Raw genomic sequence first — 19,440 nt, 5'->3', positions numbered from 1 at the left:
AGTCCTGCCCTTGTATCTGTTCCACTGGTATTTACTCCGTTCGAGTTTTCCCTGAGAGCAAGTCATTCGAATTCCTTGCTACCGTAGTGCTGAGGTTTTCACAGTCACCGCAAGTATAGTTTTCCTTCTTGGGTGTCTTGTTCTAGACATAGTTTCCTTGCTGTGTAATTAAAGAATTTCAAGGGACCGAGGGTTGGAGTTAGTTTTTAAGGGAATGAGGTGAAGCAGTTAATATATGCACTCCGCTCTTTGAATTGTGCACAAGTTATTTTTTGTGACAAGTTGTTTAGACACTCTGTGTATTCGCTCTCCTCAGTAGGCACGTGCATTTTAGGAATTAGTCATGCGTCACACGCTAGTGTTCCTTCAACACCATGCGCACATGTTTTCCCTGACAAATCTATGAACAGAATTTTTTTCCGCTTCACATTAGGCGCGCACCCTTTTGTGAAGAAACTTTTGAAACACTTATGCAAGCATTCTCTTCAGGCGTGTGTTTACTAACGTTTATTGAACTAATGCATTGTTGACACAGCTGTTCTGGGAGAATTAGAAGTGCGAGTTCTTCAGGCTGGTTTAGTGTTTTCCCCAAAGTACTCCGTGTTTTCTCGTCAGCGCCTTCCGTCCAGTGAAATTTCGAGCCCTTCTGTTTCCTCAGTCTTCAGAACTAGCGCCCCTGCCAGTTGCAGGATGGAGAGCTCACCATTTAAAAACCTCAGGTAATTATAAAGAACAGTGGGAATTATAGTTAAATCCTGGTTATAGGTAGGATCCTTCTAATTAGTTGTTCCTGTGTTCTCTCATTAGATACAAGGTTCAGGAAGGAGAGTAGCGATAAAGAATTAGTAGAGCACAACTCACCCATAGAAGAAAGTTATCAGTATTGAGAGTGGTGTCGCCGCAGAGTTAAGGTAAGCGTTACAGAAGGGTGTCCAAGCCCCGAAAGTCGAAATCCACTGGGCTTTCTACCGACGATTCGAGGGGCGTCTCTTCGCATAGTCTGCGTAAGTCCAGGGGGGTCTCGGTCCCGGAGTGGGTACCGCCATTCCTCTGCCTCTTTGAGGCACACACAGAAGCGCTGTCACTGGTCGCCTTCCTCGTCCGAGGACTCCGCCCATCGGAGTCCCAACAAGCATTCCTCTCCTGCGGAATGGGATTCATTTTGTAAGGAGATGATGGTGATTTTTCAGTCGCAGGGCTCTGTTCCGTCCGTGTCATCGAAAGACGCCGGCAAGGAATGTGCTAGAGCCACCGTTGGCACATCTTCGGACTCGAGCGGTCAGCGCGATCACGGGAACCTTCGAGGTCCCGGTCGGACACGGTGGATTGCTCTAGCCATGCCCGCTCCAGGTCCCGGTCCTCGATGCCATCGAGGTCGTCGGAGCCTGTAGGGTCTTTAAGGAAGCCATCGGCGCCGAGGCTGTCGAAGTACATGCTCAGGGCTCTGCCCTCGAGGCCTGTGTCGAAGCCATCAGCGCCACACAACGTTGACGCCCTCGACGCCTTTCGAGGATTTCTCTGAGGTTCCCCGGAGACCGGTGGAAACCCAGAGGAAGGCTCTGGCCAAGTCAACAAACGTGGTTGTGCCTTTTTCTGTGCCCTCATCCAGGGATTTAGTCCAGCCTCTTGATTATATTTCTGCGGTGGATGAAGGGTCTGAGGAAGAGTTGGTTCCTGATGAGGTTCCTGACCACCTCTTCTCTGGTCATAGCCAGTTGGAAGACCTGCGTCAGTCTCTGCACAATGCCAGTGGTCTGCACGCACGCCGAGTCTTCGTACCGGCGGCTTATGTCGAGGGTGACGGAGTATTTGGGGTGATCTGCGCCACCAGTGGATTTTCTGCAGGATGACATGACAGATATCTTGGACCAAGGTCCACCAACTAACCCGGTTCTGCCATTCCATATGGCCTTGCAAAGAAGGGTGGCAGCAGCTTGGACTGCTCCGGAGAGTCTCCCGGCAGTGAAAAAGTCTTTGCTGAAAAAATACCATCCAACCAGCAGCGACCCCAGCTACTTGACTACACACCCCACTCCCGAGAGTTTGGTGGTGCATGCGGCTACGGCCCCAGCAAAACAGGCGTCCTACCATCCCTCCTGATAGGGACGCCAAGCGTTTTGATGGCTGGGCGAAGAAAGTGTTTTCTTCAGGGGGTATGGCTTTACAGGCAGCCAACTCTGTGTGTGCCTTAGCACGTTTCACTCACACTCTGTGGAATTGTCTCTTTGGCTGCTGAACATATTCCCGAAGGGGAGGAATGGGATGGTTTTCTTGCTCTCTTTCAGGATGGCAAGGATGCCATGTGTGAATCCGTTCAGTCGGGTCTGGACGTGGCCGATTGTGTCAGCCGGTCCATGGCGGCGAGCACCGTAATGCACAGATTTGCGTAATTGCGGAAGTCTGGGTTTGCTCCTGATGTACAAGCCCGGCTTCTCAACATGCCCTTTGATGGTGAACATCTTTTTGGCAGCAAGGCTGACGGGAGCCTTGAGAGGTTGCAGACCTCCAAAGATGAAGCAAAGTCATTGAGCGCTGCAGTTCGCCAACCTCCGCCTTTTAGATCTAGGGTACAGCAATGCAGGGGAGGTTCCTTTCGATACTACCCTTCCTTTGGTAGATCGAGAGGAGCTGCAAGTCAAAGGGGCCACCGTAGGAGTACCAGAGGTGGAAAACAAGGTGCTCGTGGTGCCAAGGCCGCTCAGGCACTTGCCTCTTTACCCTCCGGCAATGCCGCAGCCACTTCAGCTCAGTCATGAGGCCATGGTTCACCGTTTGGGGGAAGGCTGGCACAGCATCTTGTGGAATGGCGTGACATTACTTCTGATGTATGGGTTCTGGAGATCATAACCCACTGCTACTGTCTTCCTTTCCGGCAGAGGCCTCATGACAATCCACCAGGGAATGTCTCTTTAAAGAGTCCGGATCCGCTCCTTGCGCAGGAAATCCAATCCCCGCTAGAGAAAGGCGCCATAGAACTGGTGCCCGTAGCGGAGAGGAACAAGGGATGGTATTACCCTTATTTTTTGATTCCGAAGAAAGACTGGTATTGAGACCCATCATGGACTTGCGTGGTTTGAACAAGCTCCTTAGGAAGGACAAGTTCAAGATGGTTACTCTCTCTCAAGTCCTCCAGGCCCTTCAACTTCAGGACTGGTTGGTGTCTCTCGACCTCAAGGACGCTTATTTTCAAGTGCCGATTCATCCCAAGCACAAGAAGTTCCTGAGGTTCGCGGTTGGCGACTTGCATTTTCAGTTTCGGGTCCTGCCGTTGGGATTGACCTTCGCCCGAGGGTCTTCACCAAGCTCATGGTGGTAGTGGCAGCGTATCCTAGGAAAGGGGGATTCACGTCTACCTCTACCTGGACGATTGGTTGATCAGGGCGCGCTCTCCCGAGCAAGTCCTGGACCATCTGTCAGTCACCTGCCACTCCCTTCTCAAGCTGGGCTTCTCCCTCAACTTAAAGGCATGGTCTAGTAAAAAAATGTATTTAAAAAATAGATAGGCAACATAAAAAAAAACTAGCATTCTCTTTTTTAAAACTTCCTATGTAAAATTTTGAGCTATTCAAGCTCAAAATTCGCAAAAGCAAGCACATGGGCGCATCCATTTTGTGAAATGGATGCCCTCCTGTGCTGGCTTTTGCTTTTGCGGCACTAATGAAGGAAAAGCCAGCTAGCTGTAGTAAACAAAAGCTACCGCTGGGTGGCTTTCCCTTCATTAGTGCTGTACGCGGAGGACGGGGACCGGAGACCAGAGCAGGAAAGCTGCAGCTGAATCTCGGTAAGTGCTATTTATTTATTTTTTAAAAATAAGCACTAGCTGCGGTTTTTTTTTCTAAGTTTTCCGGGCTGGAGGAGCCCGGAAACAACGCAGCATTGCGGAAAACAACCGCGTTGTTTCTGCCTAAATCTACTTTCCCATTTGGGGCTCTGGGAAAGCAGATTTAGGCAGAAACAACGCAGCATTTAGCATTTCCCATTTGGGCCTCTCGGGCTCCCCACAAGGAGCCCGAGAGCCCCAAATGGGAAATCAGCTGTAGGCAGAAACACTACGCGGCATGTAAAAACAACCGTGTTGTGTTTCTGCCTGCTGTGGCTTTCACTTTGGGTCTCCGGTGCTGGAGCACCGGAGACCCAAAGTGATAGCCACAGCAGGCAGAAACACAATGTGGTTGTGTTGGAAAACGCTGCGTTTTTTCTTTCCGAGTTTCTCAGGCTCCTCCGAGCCGGAGGAGCCTGAGAAACTTGTAAAGAAAAACCGCAGCGTTTTCCAACACAAGAACGTTGTATTTATGTTTGCGGTCGCTGAAAAAGCGACCGCAAACATAAATGCAACGTTTTTAAAGCTGCGGTTTTAAAGCGAAGTGCCGCAGATCTGGAGTAAGCCCATTGATGCTGCCGACCTTCAAACCGTAGTGCAGGAGTCCCCAGACGGCCTCCCTCTTGTCCCCACGACTTTGGCCCATGAAGAACAGGATCTGCAGAACTACAACAGGAACTGAAGCCAGCTGGACCCTTCATCAGACCTAAGGTACTAACTAGGGGTACTTGCCTCTTGTTGTGTGTAGCTTGCCTGCTCTAACTGGAGACTTCCATTTGCCGCCCTTTGCAGATTTGCTTGCATCTTTTGCTTTTCACTAGCCTCCCAGCTTGTGGCCCAACAGTGATGCTTTTTCAAACAGGCTCTCTATAACATTGTGCAAGACTTTTGTGCATTCTTCAAGAAGTGCCTCAGCTCACCTAGACTCTGCTCAGTTGACATTGGCTGTCCTGCTCACTGCACTCTTCTGACCTTTTGACTTTGCGTTTCTGTCCCTCAAAAAGTCATACATAAGTTACTTTTATAGCTGGGAAAGGGTTAACCTATACTTCATTGGGAGATTGAAAAGTACTTACCTGTTCAGAGAAATTTGTAAAGTTTGTTTCCTTCCCTAACCTTTTCCTTTTTCCACAACCTCAATATTGCATTTAAGTGTGAAAGTGATATATCAATGTCCAGTGTGTCCTAGCAATTGAAGTCACCACAGTGTGTCGGAAATGTGTGACACATCCAAAAAGGGTATCTATTTGCTTAACTGAAACTGAAGGAGTGTATTTTTTAAGTGTATTTTTGAAGTGTATTTTATTGTTGCTGTTGGGGAGAATTCTCAATTATGGCTAATTTCCCTCACCTAGTGAGTCCCTCACCAGCTTTGCTGGATTTCTGGGGTTTATTTTTTCCACCTGGTAAGAGTGTGAGCCTTTTTCCCAATCTTGCATGTGTTTTGCCATGTGTATTTCTACTGTGTGTGTGATCTTGGGCTCTGGAGCTACACCACTCCAGGAGCCCCATTTTTTGTTACACAGCACCTTCAGTGCAGTAACACAGGGTCGTCTTTGAGACTTCCCCCTGACTCCATTTTTCTGGGGCTGACTACTGTCCCCCAGAAACATGTAAAGTTGCCATTAACTTTATATAGTCGCTTTAAACTGCAGACCCAGTACACCCCATTTTACATGGAGTACTGGAAGGGGTTAAATACTGTCCCTTTTCGTCTGTGCCTCTCTGAGCTTTATTTTGCTCTCTTAACACTAAGACTTGGCTGGTGGCAGTGGTATCTACCCTAACTTTTCTACCGTGATTATACTCTATAAATGTGGTTCTGTTTTAGGCTATTATGCTCCATCGATCATCTGTCTGATTAACGGAGACTCGTTTTTCGGATTCTTCAGCGCCCCTCAAGGGCGAATTTCCTCGAGTTTCTTCGTGGAGGCTTCCAGAAGGTTCTTCAGGCCAACCCCCACATGGACCATGTTGGAGGAGAAGGATTCCGTACCCTTGTTCAAGATTTGCTCCGACTGCGGCTTACGGAATGTGTTCTCGGACGACAAGCATTCTCACGCCTTTATTGCCTGTACCCGATGCACAAGGAGCAAGATTGTGTATTTTGTCAGGAGAAAGTGCCCCGCACGCTGAAGGATCGGCATGGGCAGCTCAAGCAATGGCTGCAGGCCAAGGACGCTGCACCGGGTGATTCCCATGAGCATGCCTCCCCAGCTCCCAAGAAAGCCGAACAGTCTTTTAAGACCTTAGAGGGCGCCTCTCCCGCGGGGCACAATAGAAGGCTATGCACCGCAAGTCCACTGCCACCGGGATTATCGTTGCGATAGGTTCCTCTGCGGCCAGGGCGAGTGCAGCGTCTCCAGCGCCTTCAACCACCAGCTGACACTCTGGATCCTCGTCAAAAAGGTAATCGGACCATACGGGCACACTCGAGGAGAAGCCCAAGACCGCCCTGCCGGAGAAGGCCAAGGGGGAGCAAGGCTCTGACCCTCCCCCAAAGGAAAAGGTCTCAGGGTCATCCCAGGCCATGCAGAACAAGGGATTGGTCCAGTCCGTGAAGGCCCAGGTACACCTGACGAAGGCCGAACCCTTCATCGAAAGGGTAGTGGCATCCCTCGCGAAGGTTGCCGTGGTGGATCTGCAAGACCCAACCCCCAGGAGAGAGTTCACTTTTCAGCCCATTGAGAATACGCCGGTGCAGATGCCAGATATTTCCCTGAAACCTTACACGCTGGTATCGGAGAAAGAGGGGGGAGGGGCAGTAGCCTTCCAGGGCATGGATATCTTCTCAGAGGAGGAGCTTATTTACCTCTGGACCATCCAGGCGGAGGTGTACGGCCGGGGTTCCGACAAAGGCGACAATGAGGATGCAGTCAAGGAGGAACAGCACGTCGAGAAACAGAGCGGCCATCCGCTGGTCTGCCTCCTCCCCAGTTTCCTTCTCCGTCTCAACAACCACCTGGAGACATCTCAGTGGACATTCTCTCGGCTTTGCATACTCTGTTCTCAGAGATAAGGACGAGGATGCCTGTTACGCCGGTGGCCCCATCCGTCGCACTGCTTCCGACAGAGGAACCACCGGCAAAGAGGAAGATGCATCCTCCGCCTCCATGCCACCAATCGCCTCCCTCTCCCCCTGACACCCCCGAGCGATGACAGACCCTAACACTGCGACGACGGGCAATTGCACGGACAACGGCAGGTTGGGGGGAGACCTTCCGTCTCCACCTCCCAGGTCGCTCGTTCCACGCGATGATCTCCTGGACTTTAGAGCTCTTGCAACTCGTTCCAGAGGAGGAGAAGGAGGGCTTCTTTTATCAGTTCTGCGATGCGGAGAGGAAGACTGTCCTTTCGGTCCCAGTGCTGGATGACATTTGGGACGAGGGCTTGTGTCTCATGAAGAACCCTTCCACGGCCCTGGCTTAGAGGGACCGTTATGAGAAGTATTACAGGGTGCTGGACTCTGCGCCGAGTGCCTCTGGACTCAACCGTCCCTGGACTCTGTGATCTCAGCAGCAGCCAAGAAGTCTTCTTCGGGCTCTTCGTTGGCAGCGGCTGTAAAGCACTGGAGGGTTTGGGGGGGGTGGGGGGTCTGTACTCCTGCTCTCAATATGGCAGAGGAGAGGCACAGCGCACCCCAGCCAAGATTCTCTGTGGTAGCATGGACAAGCAATCAAAGATTCAGCTCTCAGGAGTTGATGCAGCGTGGTTCTCAAGTACACTGTAGTCCCCAAGCACCCACAAAGGAATGTCCACACACTGTTAGTGAAAACACAGCTCTTTATATACATGAGGTTCACGTTATGTACACAATCACAGTAACACACTTTGTACGCTGGTAATACTATAATGGCAAATATATACACGTCTACGTGGTACCACTCTTAACTATCGCTTCCCTTGAAATGCCTCAACTGCTAACAGTTCAAATGGACAAACGAATCAGATGGCAAGATGAGTCAACGATAGACACAGAAAGAATGCAAGTTAAATCCATGGTCTCCTGTTACCTAGAGACCGTTCTGTGCGAGGATCCCCCTTCACCTGGGCAACCTGTAAATAAAGCGTATTGACAAGCCCTTTCCAGATATACTTAATATAGTCTCGGGTCTTTCTAAAGGTTCTGCAAACCCAATGCACCTGGTGTTGTAGAGTTCTTTGTCGGGTCGTCGATGGGCCTTTCTTGAGTGCACTCCCTTTAAGGCAGGAGCCACGGGTCGTCGTATTTCCTGGATGAAGAAAAAGGTGAAAGTTGCTGTTGTGGCAGCAGCTCCGGTCCTTGCGGTGCTCGTTGACGATCGGTCGAAAACGTCCTGTGACAGGTGCGGTGTGCGGTGCACCTCAACGACGATGGTTCGTTGCTGCAAAGTCAATGAAGAACTTTTGCCCAGCAAGGTCGTCGGTGACCGGGGACGGGACCACGGCTGACATCTGGATCTTCTCTGGTGTGCTTGAGGTGGGCAGGGTGGCAGGAAACTCATCGGCGGATTATCGTAGGTCGTCGACGACCATGACTATCTCCGTCAGGAGGGAAGCGGTCGACGGTGATGAGTAAGGGTGTCCCTGATTCAAAGTGTTTCTTAGGAAATCGAGGATGGCGGCTCCAGTCGACTAGGTCACAGCGATACCTCTGGGATCTCAGTCGACTGTGATGGACGGCAAGGTGTGGATGCATCACTTCAGCTTCCTCAGCGATCCCCCTTGTCCGGTCGGCAGCCTTTCAATGGTCTGATTTCCGGGGAGCCTTGGTGAAGATTAGCTGATAAACGATGGTCCCTCATAGCTCGGGAAGAGGTCTCTTTACCAGGTCCTCTTGCCTCAGTTCCTTGACGGTCATGCAGCTTTGAGATCAGTGAAGGACCGTAATCCTTCTTCCACCGTGCCTCAAAGTTAAGCATCAGTTTCGCTTTCAGCTTCTGAATGGTTTCTAGCAGTGAGAGGTCCCCAGATATACTATTTGGTCTCTCATTCACGCACAGCAGCCAATCATTCATTCAGGCAGGCTGGCAGCCAATCGGGCTCACAGTGCATTCAGGCCATTCACTTCTCTCCAGGCACTCACAAGTAATGTGTATTGGGACAAGTAACCAGCCATTCAACACTCCACACTGCATTCATACCAATTTCGGGCAAGGCTGTCTCAGTCTGTGTCACACACCAGATACTAGACACCGATAACAGGAAATGCGTATTCGTCACACACTCCATTCACTCAGGTCCCACCCCACGGGCGTACCCACAACATACAGTCATTGGGAAGGCTCCAGGCGGTCTGGTGTGGACTTCCACCCAACAGCCAGTCAGGGGGAAGGGAGAGAGGCAAGGCTTCCTGGGACTTCGGGAAGAAAGTAACAGGCGATGGAAAGCAAGGGGCCACGGGGCCATCTTGTTCATCAGAAATCCACTGATTCCAATGACAGCGCCTCGGCATCCCAAAATGGAGGATGCTCAGGGCACCTGTCATCCCAGCACGGAGCTGCCACTAGCCTGTACCCTGCTCTGTGGGCCACACGCAGGTGCCCAAAAACATACACTAGGAGTACAGGGTTGTACTCCCACCCATGGCCATAAGGGTATCACAAGGGTCTGTTCACAACGACCAAAAAAAAAGTTGCACCGCCAGGAGTCCCGCATGAACTTCTGCACGGAAAACAAGACTGAACACATGATAAAAAGCAATGAAGGACAAGAATGCGGAGGCTCTGTCCGTCTGATGCATTTTCAGCATCACAGCTTCGGCCTCCACCCCTTCAGACAGTGAGAGGAAGAAGTTAGATGCCATTGGACGGTGAGTTATCTCCTCAGCGGCGACTACTATCAAGGTCACCAACGCGTCGCACGCTACGACATGGAGCTGTGGTTCACGATGGCTCCCATTCTGGACTTCCTCCCCGACAAGAGGTTGGAAGCATTGGAGATTCTGCAGGATGGCGAGGTGGCATCGGACCACGCCATCACGGTGGCCAGACATCGCCGACACAGGCTTCCGCCAAATGGGCAACAGCGTTTGCCTTCGTCATCGGGACTGGCTTAAGGCCACCAATTTTCATCACGCCGTTCAGTCGAGGGTGGTGGACATGCCCTTCGACAGGGCCAATCTGTTCGGGAAGGATGTAGATGAGTCGCATCAAGACAGACACCAGACACAGAGACGGCTCGTGCCATGGGCACGCTTCAGCAGCGAAGACCGTCCTTTCGGGCCTCAGGCAGCAAGTCGCAAGGATCCTCCAAAAGTTTGGTGGGGGTTCCTCTTCCTACTGCCAACCCTCTGGCTCTTTGGCCCAGGAAACCAACAGGGGCTGTGCCAAGAATTTCAAAGGGCAAGTACATTGTCGCCAGGGTCCCCAAGGTGGTCCTTCTACGTCCAAACAGGATCGAAATGGCGGTGGCGTCGGGCCCCCACCTGTGCACTCCGGTGGGAGGCCGCCTGGCGAACTTGGCAGCATGTGGAATACCATCTCCACTGACCGATTGGTGCTGGAGGCTCTCGCTCACGGACACAACTTGGAGTTTCAACTGAAGTGTCCCCCAATACCACAAGTGGCCCGGCAGGAAAACCACGTCCCTCAGCTGCTGCTGGAGGTGAAGCCATGCTAAAGAAAGGCGCGATGGAGCTCGTTCCAAAGAGGCTCCAGAGTGTACTTGCGGTACTTACTCGTAAAAATTAAGACCGGAGGCCCATCCTAGACCTCCGTCGATTAAACAAATGCATCAAGTCCCAAAAGTTCTGGATGGTAACTCTTCAGCACGTGCTCGGACAGCTCGAAGAGGGAGACTGTCGTTGCTGTCCTTGGAGGATGCTTACTTCCACATACCCATTCACAAGGGACACTGCAAGTTTCTGCGCTTTGTGGTTCAGGGGATGGATTACCAATTCAAGGCCCTTCCCTTCGGATTGATGTCGGCGCCAAGGGTCTTCAATTGCCTGGCGCCGGTGGCGGCGCATCTACGACTACAGGGGTCCACGTCTACATGTATTTGTACGACTGGCTCATCCGGGCCAGCTCAAGGGACATTGCCGTCGTTCAGACGGCAAGGACCATCCGCCTTCTGACAGAACTGGGGTTCTCTGTGAACTATGCAAAGTCCTGCTTGACTCCATCGCAGGACGCACTGTTTCTGGCAACCCGACTCAACACAGCGTTGTGCCTGGCGTCTTCGTCAGAAGAAAGGATAGTGGCCATTTTGGGCATGGTGCATCGGTTGTTGTCACTTAAGGTCGCCACGGTGAGGAACATCAGGTCTCTGCTCGGCATGTCGTCATGCATCTACCTCATCTGACTGTGCAGGCTACGGATGCATCCACTACAGGAGTTCCTCGATGACCGTTGGATACAGGTGTCGGGGAGCTTCCAGGACAGGATCACTCTCGACGAAAGCTTCCGTCGGGCGATGGGATGGTGGGAAGTTTGCGCACATCTGTCCTGAGGCATGACTTCCAGACCCCATCACACCAGGGGATGGTCACGACGGACGCCTCTCTGGAAGGTTGGGGAGCTCACACCGGAAGTCTTCACGCAAGAGGCCTGTGGCTGACGAAGACTGTGCACATCAACGTGCTGGAGCTGCGAGCAGTGTTTTGGGCCCTCAAGTCCTTCCTTCCGTCTCAAGGGCAAGGTGATGCGGGTCTTCACAGGAAATACCACCACAATGTTTTGCATCATGAAGCAGTGGGGCACCAGATCCCTGGTGCTCTCCAAAGAAGCGCAGGACCTATTGCACAGGGCCGTAGCCCAGGGGATGTTCCTCATCACGTTTCATCTGGCTGGAGTGAAGAACACTGTTTCCAACACTCTCAGTAGGGAATTTAGCTCTTGCCAAGAATGTGAGCTTCGGCAGGACCAAGTGGATCACCTGTTGAGACGATGGGGCAATCCCCAGATCGATCTCTTTGCAACGGCGATGAACACCAAGTGCCGGAGGTTTGCCAGCAGGTTTCCCCAGCCGGGGAGCATGAGGGACAAATTCTCTTTACCCTGCGACAGCCATTTTCTGTATGCATTTCCTCCGTTGCTTCTTCGACCCATCAATCAACTTAGACGGTCCCGGTATGATCCTCGTCGCACCAGCGTGGTAGAGACCGATATATGGTACCCAGACCTTCTCAGAATGTCTGCGTCCCCTCCAGTCAAGCTTCCAGTGGTCGCAGATCTTCTCGCCCGGGAAGGAGGCTCAATTCTAGACCACAGCCCAGGATCGCTGAACCTGAAAGCCTGGCTCCTGCAGCGTTGGAGTCCAGAGGCTACGATCTCCCAGCGGACGGGAAGGAGGTGCATGCCAAGGCCAGAGCATTGTCTATGCTTAAATGTTAGACTTAAATGGAAGAGGTTTGCCGTTTGATGCGTGCATCCTCTAAGAGTCACTGCTCTACAGGTATTTGCAGTCGCTGGCCAAGACGGTACTGGCCCATGCCTCCATCAAAGTTCATCTGGCGGCTATCTCCTGCTACACAAGATCTCTGGGACGGTCGTCCTTATGGTCACACAGTTTGGTTAAGGAGTTCATCAAAGGACTATTCTGATCGTTCCCGCTTGTGAAAGCTCCGGCCCTGGTGTGGGAACTCAATGTGGTGTTGACTAGGTTCATGGGTCCTCCTTTCGAACCTATGCATACAGCTCCGCTAAAGTTTTTCTCATGGAGAACAGCGTTCCTCGTGGCCATCGCCTCTGCACCACGGGTGAGCGAGATTCAGGCCCTGTCCTGTAAGCCACCTTACTTGACTTTTCACTACACGAGCGTGGTGCTGCGGATGCAACCCTCCTTCATGCCCAAGGTGCCGTCTGACTTTCATCTAAACGAGCCCTTGGTGTTGCGTGTTTTTTCCGATGCCTTCGTCGCCGGTTGAAAGGACTTTGCACTCTCAGGATATGGCTAGAGTGCTGAAGTTCTATGTGGACCGCACAAAGAGTTTCCAGAAGACGTCGCAATTTTTTGTGAACTTTGGCCCTGTGAACCATGGGAAGGCCCTCTCCAAGGCTTCCATTTCCAGGTGGGTCTCCGGCTGCATCACCCATTGTCACCGGTTGGCAAACCGACCGTTGCCTGGCCGTCTGAGAGCACATTCGACCAGAGCGATTGATGCAACTACAGCGTTCCTGACTTGTGTGCCCCTGCTGGACATCCGCAGTGCTGCTACGTGGAGGTCAACGCACACCACCTTGAGATTCTACTGCGTCAACAGGGATACCAGGGAGGAGTCAAGAGTCGGCCAAGCATTGATGCGCAACCTGTTCGATTGAAGGTGAGCCTGTTGATGAGGTAAGAGATGCTTAATGTTGAGCTGCTTAATGTTGAGCCTTGCCACCTCCCGTGGTTTTGAATGTGTGTACTGCTATGCATTCTTTATTCACAAGCATGTGAATCCATGCAAGACCCCAGGCTGGAGAAGGCATAGGTTACTTACCTGTAACTGTTTGGAGGGATTGTGTCCTCCGAAATCTTCCACATCTATGACATGTAATGTCCACAGCTGTGTACATTACATGTCATAGATGTGGAATACGTCGGAGGAACATCCCATCGAAAGAACGTTAACAGTTTGGTAAGTAACTTGTTCTTTGCCAGCATGGGTCTGGCATGGATTCACATGCGAACTCTCCCACCTACCCCTCTGCCACTCTTCTCTTGCTCCTACTGCCACTTAATATGCTACCAAATCTGAAGATGGCTGCCAGAGGAGGGGCTTGGGTAGAGGGCAGTCATTGGCTGGGGGCAGTATGACCCAGCGACCAGAGATTGGTTGTTAGGAGAAAGACAGTTCAGAAATGAAACAGATTTTTTTCTTTACTGAGGATTCCAAGCCTGACAGGAATATTCATGCGCATGTGAATCCATGCCAGACCAATGCTGGAGAACACCAGTTACAGGTAAGTAACTTGTTCCTTCCTGGGCCTCAGTCGTGGGGACAAGAGGGAGACGTCTGGAGAATATCGGGAGGACGACCTGCACTGCAATGGGACGTTTAGCAGCAGTAAAGGGCAAACTTCAATTCTGTGGCACTTGGCAGTTTCAGTTCCTTGCATCTATAGCAAATAACACCACCGCGGTTCTTGGTGTCGAGACGGGCTATCCTTGCATCGGGGTTCAGCACTCTGTTGAGGTGGCTCAGGCTCAATCAGTACTGCTTCCTGGGAGTCCGGAGGATCTTCCTGTAGCTCTTGGCCAACTAAAAAGCGATTCACTCCAATCTGGCGTTCCTCTCCCTGGCACTTCGGTTCCTGCAGCAGCAAGGAAGTACAGCAAGCTCTGAGAGGATGTCCAGACGAGTTCACTTTGGAGTTGATTGGTCCCACCAACTCAAGCAGAGAAATCTTTGCAGGGCTTCTCTAGTCGAGGCGAATTTGGAACTTCAGCACAGCAGCAGGGCTTTCAACGGGCAAACCAATGGTCCAAGAGTTGCAGCAGGCCTCTCTTCCGAGTTCTTCTTCAGATTCCTTCTTCGTGTCTTCCAAACCAAAAACCCTTGCCTTTTATGCAGGTTTCTCCAGTTAATTTCAGCCTTGCTGCCAGTCGAACAGCAGGGTGGCTGTCCTTTCCGGACAGCCAGCCGGCCAATCACCTTTGGGTGCATTCCTGTAACCAATGGGATTAAGCACAGGGAGTTTCGGGCACCTCCCTCACTTCCTGCCCCTGCCAGACACTCTGGAGCCAGAGGTGGGCTTCACTCGTGAATCCCGCCAAAGACAAAGCAAACAAAGGGACCAAACCTGGTTTGGCATGCAGAGTAAATTTCAAGAAGGACTTTTCCACAAAGAAATGGAGAAAAAAGAAGACCGGGCCATTTTTGACAAAAATGGCACCGATGGGTGCTCTACTGTAGCTGCAGTGGCAGCCCACAGTAAAAACACTTAATGGTAGTAAAAAATAAACCACTGTCACCAGCCATTAATTGTAGAAAGGGTAACATAAAAATGTTACATGAGAAACTAGATAAAGGGGGATACTAAGTAACCCCTCCAGCACCCTATTGTAAGATAGTGTGTGCTGGGTCTAGAAAGATACAAGCGTAAGTAAAGTCAATTTCACTTTACTGATCTTGGAAACAGTAGTTTATCCAAGAGAAGGTGTTTAAACCTTTGGGAAATCTAGAAAACTTCCCTGTGTCGGTGCTCTGAAGGTGCTGTGTGACACAATGTAAAAGATGATGCCTATTGAGTTTGTCAGACTCCACAACCAAAAGAAACAGAGTTCAAATCACAGAAAAAATACATTAAGGGGAGTGAGGAAAAATGGTCTCTCTCTCCAGGTAAAAAATGAAAGTCCTCAAAATCCAGCAAAGGAGCTGGGACTCTGTAAGGTAGAGCGGAATTAGCACATTTTTGAGAATTCTCCCTAACCAGGTATCAAAGATTAGGAATCCAGGCGAAGACTGTTCACCAGAAAGAACATTGCTGACTGGTAAGTAATTTATTCTTTACTTGCAAGTCACTTCAGAATTTGTTTCTGGGTGGCATTGCACCGTGCAATATTCTAGGTGTAAGAAAAGTGCTAACTCCTAAGTGGTACTACAGTTGTGAGTAACAAAAAGACGTGCAAAAAGGGTTTATAAAGTGTATATTGTTGGCAGTGTCAATGACGCTGGTGTTTTTCACAAGGAATTAAAGCCTTGGTAGTATTTTGTGACCAGCTGAAGGAATAACTTTATGGCCATTGTTGTGAGGGGATTCAACGTTTTAAACCTTTTGGTGCATGAACAGTACTAAGTTGAAACTATCATTTGGGGCAAATGTTCAATTTGGTGCAGTGTACACGTTGAGGTAAAATAAAATGCAAGGTTAACGAATGGTGCCAGAATTTGGACTAGATGGAAGATGCAGGGAGATAGGCAATCTAATTTGAGCTGAAGAGCAGCCTATTTTGTTACGATGGACTAATGAATATAGGTAGTTTTTACAACTGTGCTGATGACTAACCACTACATGTTGAGTTAAAAATATTTGTACATGTTTATTTTCTAATATCAGATCCTGGCCTCAAACACCCTGACGGCTCTTTGCACCAGCAGTAGTGGAGAGGACGGTTGTGCTTATGCAGAGCAGGAAGAGGTTGACGTATTACTTCAGGCACTGCAATCCCCATGCGCAAATGTGCGAGATGCCTCTCTACGGGTAAGTGTGATAAGGATATGTGCTAGGCTGGCCACCATTTAACATTTGTGTTGCAAGTCCTCTGGTTTATTGGTTGCTGCAATATAATATGGATAATTTTGATTTTGGAGTCCTAGCAGTGTGATAAATACAATTTTATTAGTAAAAAGTGTTTCTGCTGACTGGTGACCCTAACCTGAATTTTGGGAGTAAGGTCTTTTTAAAGCTCACTCCCTAGCTAAATGCACTTTGTTTTTGGTGAACTGGTCAGTCCTTAGGGCTACCGCTTGTGGGGGCGGACCTCTAATTAGCTTAACCCATATTGGTCCACCACCTGAGGAACAAGAGCATGTTTTGTACGTAAAGCAAGTTTATTGTACAATCGTCCGGGGAGCAGTTAGATGACGCCACAGAGCCAAACTAGCCCAAGTCTCAACGAACCACATAAGTTGACACATACACTCCCATATGTTTTATTACAATCCACCCCCCACATATGATTGGACAAAACCTCTTGAATGAAATCTCATCTCTCCAATTCCTAAATTCTCATTTGTGGCCGGTACCTTAACTACCATCTCCAGCACATGTGTAAAACATACCACCTTTTAGGATATGTCCGTGTTATGTCATCAAAAAGTTAAACATTTGTGTGCAAACATAATTCATTACCAGTAGCAACTGGCCTAAGCCCTTTAACATTAATTGTCATTGCACATGGTCGGTAAAGATACTTTAGCGATATGTGGAAAAGCTGAGCAAACAAGTTCTCTTTGAAGTATTGTTGGCTATCTCATCCGCCCGGTTTACTTGCCCCATTGACATTCTTATTTATATGACTGCCACTTCAGCAAGTATGTCTCTAGTTTCACCCTGAGAAAACAATTGTGTATCCACTACCATGGCCTTGGTTATTGCTGGTCAAACGGATGACCAGAACCTGCTTTCAAGCTCACATGCATTTAAGAGATTACATTTGCATTCTATGATACTACCAGGTAATAAAACCCATGGCTGGCTCCTTTAGCTGAGCGGACCATCTACAAGGTCATAGTTAGTTATGTACCCTTTCTCTGGCCCTGAAACTCTGCAAAACCAGTTTCTCAAAGTCATTTCAATGTGCATGTAATGCATGTTTAATAATGGTCATATTTCCATCTGTGGGTTCCCTGCCTTGCATTGAACCACTTGTGTATAGGCACGTTACAATTGCCATATCATATCATCATAATACGCATTATGAATTGTGTTTTTACACCTAATTTCAAGGTTTTGCCATTTTATCTTTCTACGTGTGTGCAGATATAATGTTTATCAACTTAAACACAAAGTAACACTTGAATATTAACATAACATATCCTATCCATAATTCATGCTCAGTTAGCTGCACCCACAGTCATCAAAATGGCGTGTGTAATATGAACTGCTCGTGGGCACTTTGCCTGACATCACCCAACACAGTACAGGAGAACCCTGTTGCCATTTGTCTACTGGAGACACCCCCTTTGATGCTAGTGAGGTGAGGCCGCTCTTAAAGACCCTCCCAAGTGCTTGGCAAGTGGCACCTTACTGGGCGTTACTCCCCTTTAGGGGCAAGGACTCCTATTCCCACAGGAAACTACCTATGCAAGCCACCTTATCTGCATCTATGGGACTGCCTTATGTAATGGAAAACATAACTTCCTTTTGTTTGACTCCAGGCAATGCTGGATCACCCACAACGTCTGAAGGAAAAGGAATATACCTTTAAGAAAGTCCTTCCATGTAACAATGGCTTTCTAAACTCTGGCCTGATGGACAGATTTACGAGGCCGCCACCCTAGTTATAGATAACAGCCAAAACTTCAGGGAGTTTAGCCAATCCAGTCAAGGTAGCATGGAGAGTTGTCAAGGCTAAGTCTCAGGAGAGGTGAGTGGGGTCAGGGGTCCACAATGAGTCTACACAATGAAATATGCAAGGATTGCACTTATACAAATACTATATTGTTGGCCAAGAAACAAAATAGAAAAATGAATGGAGTAGGTAATGTTATCACACAATACTAAAAATATAAAATGTGAGGCTTGTGGATTTGCTTAGAATTGAGTGCTTTGCATAGGCCAACTTCTAGTGGTAGCTGCAGAGTATTGCACATGACATTTTTTAAGTTCGAAAAGGGATGTTGACTGGGCGTGTTTGTATTTCTATCCCTAGTGCAGTGGTTTTCAATTTGCCCCCCCCCCCCCCCCCTGAGCAAAATGTGGGCAAGCCGGGCCTCCTGCCCTCCAAAATGCCAAATCGACAGTAGGTCCATTGCTCCCAGCACACTCCCAGGTCCAGTGGAGGGGCATAAGTATTTCTACCAGATATGCCATAGCGACCGAGTAGATCCCGGACCAATGAAAGGAGATTTGGGGGGTTTCCTCCCATTAATCTTTTAATGGGTACAAATGTTGCATTAAAATTTAGAGCATACTTTTACCCCGACATCTATGATAGATGTCCAGAAAGAAGAAACCATCCCAGTCCCCTGGGCCCCACAGTGCCTAACACAATCAACCTGACTATGTGTGTATGCAAGGCGCCGGAGGGCCAAGGGATAAAGCATGGTATTTTTGACTGGACATCTATGATAGATATCCAGTAAAAAAGAAATACCATCCCTGTCCCCTGGGCTCCACAGCGCCTCAGAAGGAGAACTGATTTTGGCTGGGCGGGTAGGGGGATTGTGCAACAAAGGAATTTTTAAATGCCTTTGTACAACCCTCCTGCCCACCTCTACCCTCCGCCTCATCAAAATCCGCTCGATGGACCAAAACACACACGTTCACATAGCAATTACTCGATCATTCACACAAGCACCCATAGCATACATGCATCCATACACTTAATTAAATAAAAATGAACATAAACGCACCTTCTGCAGGAGCCTGCGTGTGGGTGCTGAAATGCCCCTCTCCAGGCTGCTCTGTGCGTATTTGCGATGAGGCGCAGGAGCTCCCCCTCGCACATAGACGTGCAGTGAGTGCCCCAGCCAGCATTTCCAATGAGCTATGCAAGGCTGGCGAGGCAAAACGCCCCCAGCCTTGCATGGCTCAGTGAGCATGTGCAGCTGGGGAACTGAACTGTCAAAGGGAAACGGTACTTCCCTTTGACAGATCAGCCAGCCGAGGAGCACTCCCTCAGCTGGAAAAAGCGGCTAGGGGAGTGCTCAGTGTTTCACTGGGCTGGCGCCTCTGCTCCTCCATAATGGGTAAGGGGCTACTGGATGGACGCCCCTCGCCCATTATGGATGAGCCGCCAGGCTCAGACTGGCCTATAGGGCAATACCCATACCAAAAATGCTAGTGTGGGCCAGTCAAAAGGGCCACTTTTTTGGCCAATATGCGGTAGTTTGAGTTACTTCACTATGCAGCTAGTAATTTTGACAATTGTTGCTGAATATATATTCTTTAAGCATTACACTTTGCTTACAGTTTAACAAAAAACTTGATTACTATTCAAACAGTCTGTGACTAAAGGAATGAATATCCATTTGCAACTGCGGCCAC

At 49.6% G+C, this 19,440-nt stretch overlaps 1 protein-coding gene across 1 annotated transcript in view; it reads left to right on the top strand.

Moving 5' to 3' along the window:
- The window catches only part of GCN1 (GCN1 activator of EIF2AK4), a 1,783,851-nt gene that overhangs the window by 1,016,257 nt on the left and 748,154 nt on the right, over nucleotides 1-19,440 (top strand). The window contains exon 28 of the mRNA XM_069619734.1: nucleotides 15,787-15,930. Coding sequence (XP_069475835.1) covers nucleotides 15,787-15,930 — 144 coding nt within the window. The remainder of the gene's footprint in view (nucleotides 1-15,786; nucleotides 15,931-19,440) is intronic.

The sequence above is a fragment of the Ambystoma mexicanum genome, chromosome 10, assembly GCF_040938575.1.
Source record: "Ambystoma mexicanum isolate Mex_15411 chromosome 10, UKY_AmexF1_1, whole genome shotgun sequence".
In the NCBI taxonomy this organism is placed as follows: domain Eukaryota; kingdom Metazoa; phylum Chordata; class Amphibia; order Caudata; family Ambystomatidae; genus Ambystoma; species Ambystoma mexicanum.
Note: the sequence above shows the minus strand (reverse complement) of the source record. Positions and strands in the feature narration are given on the sequence as shown.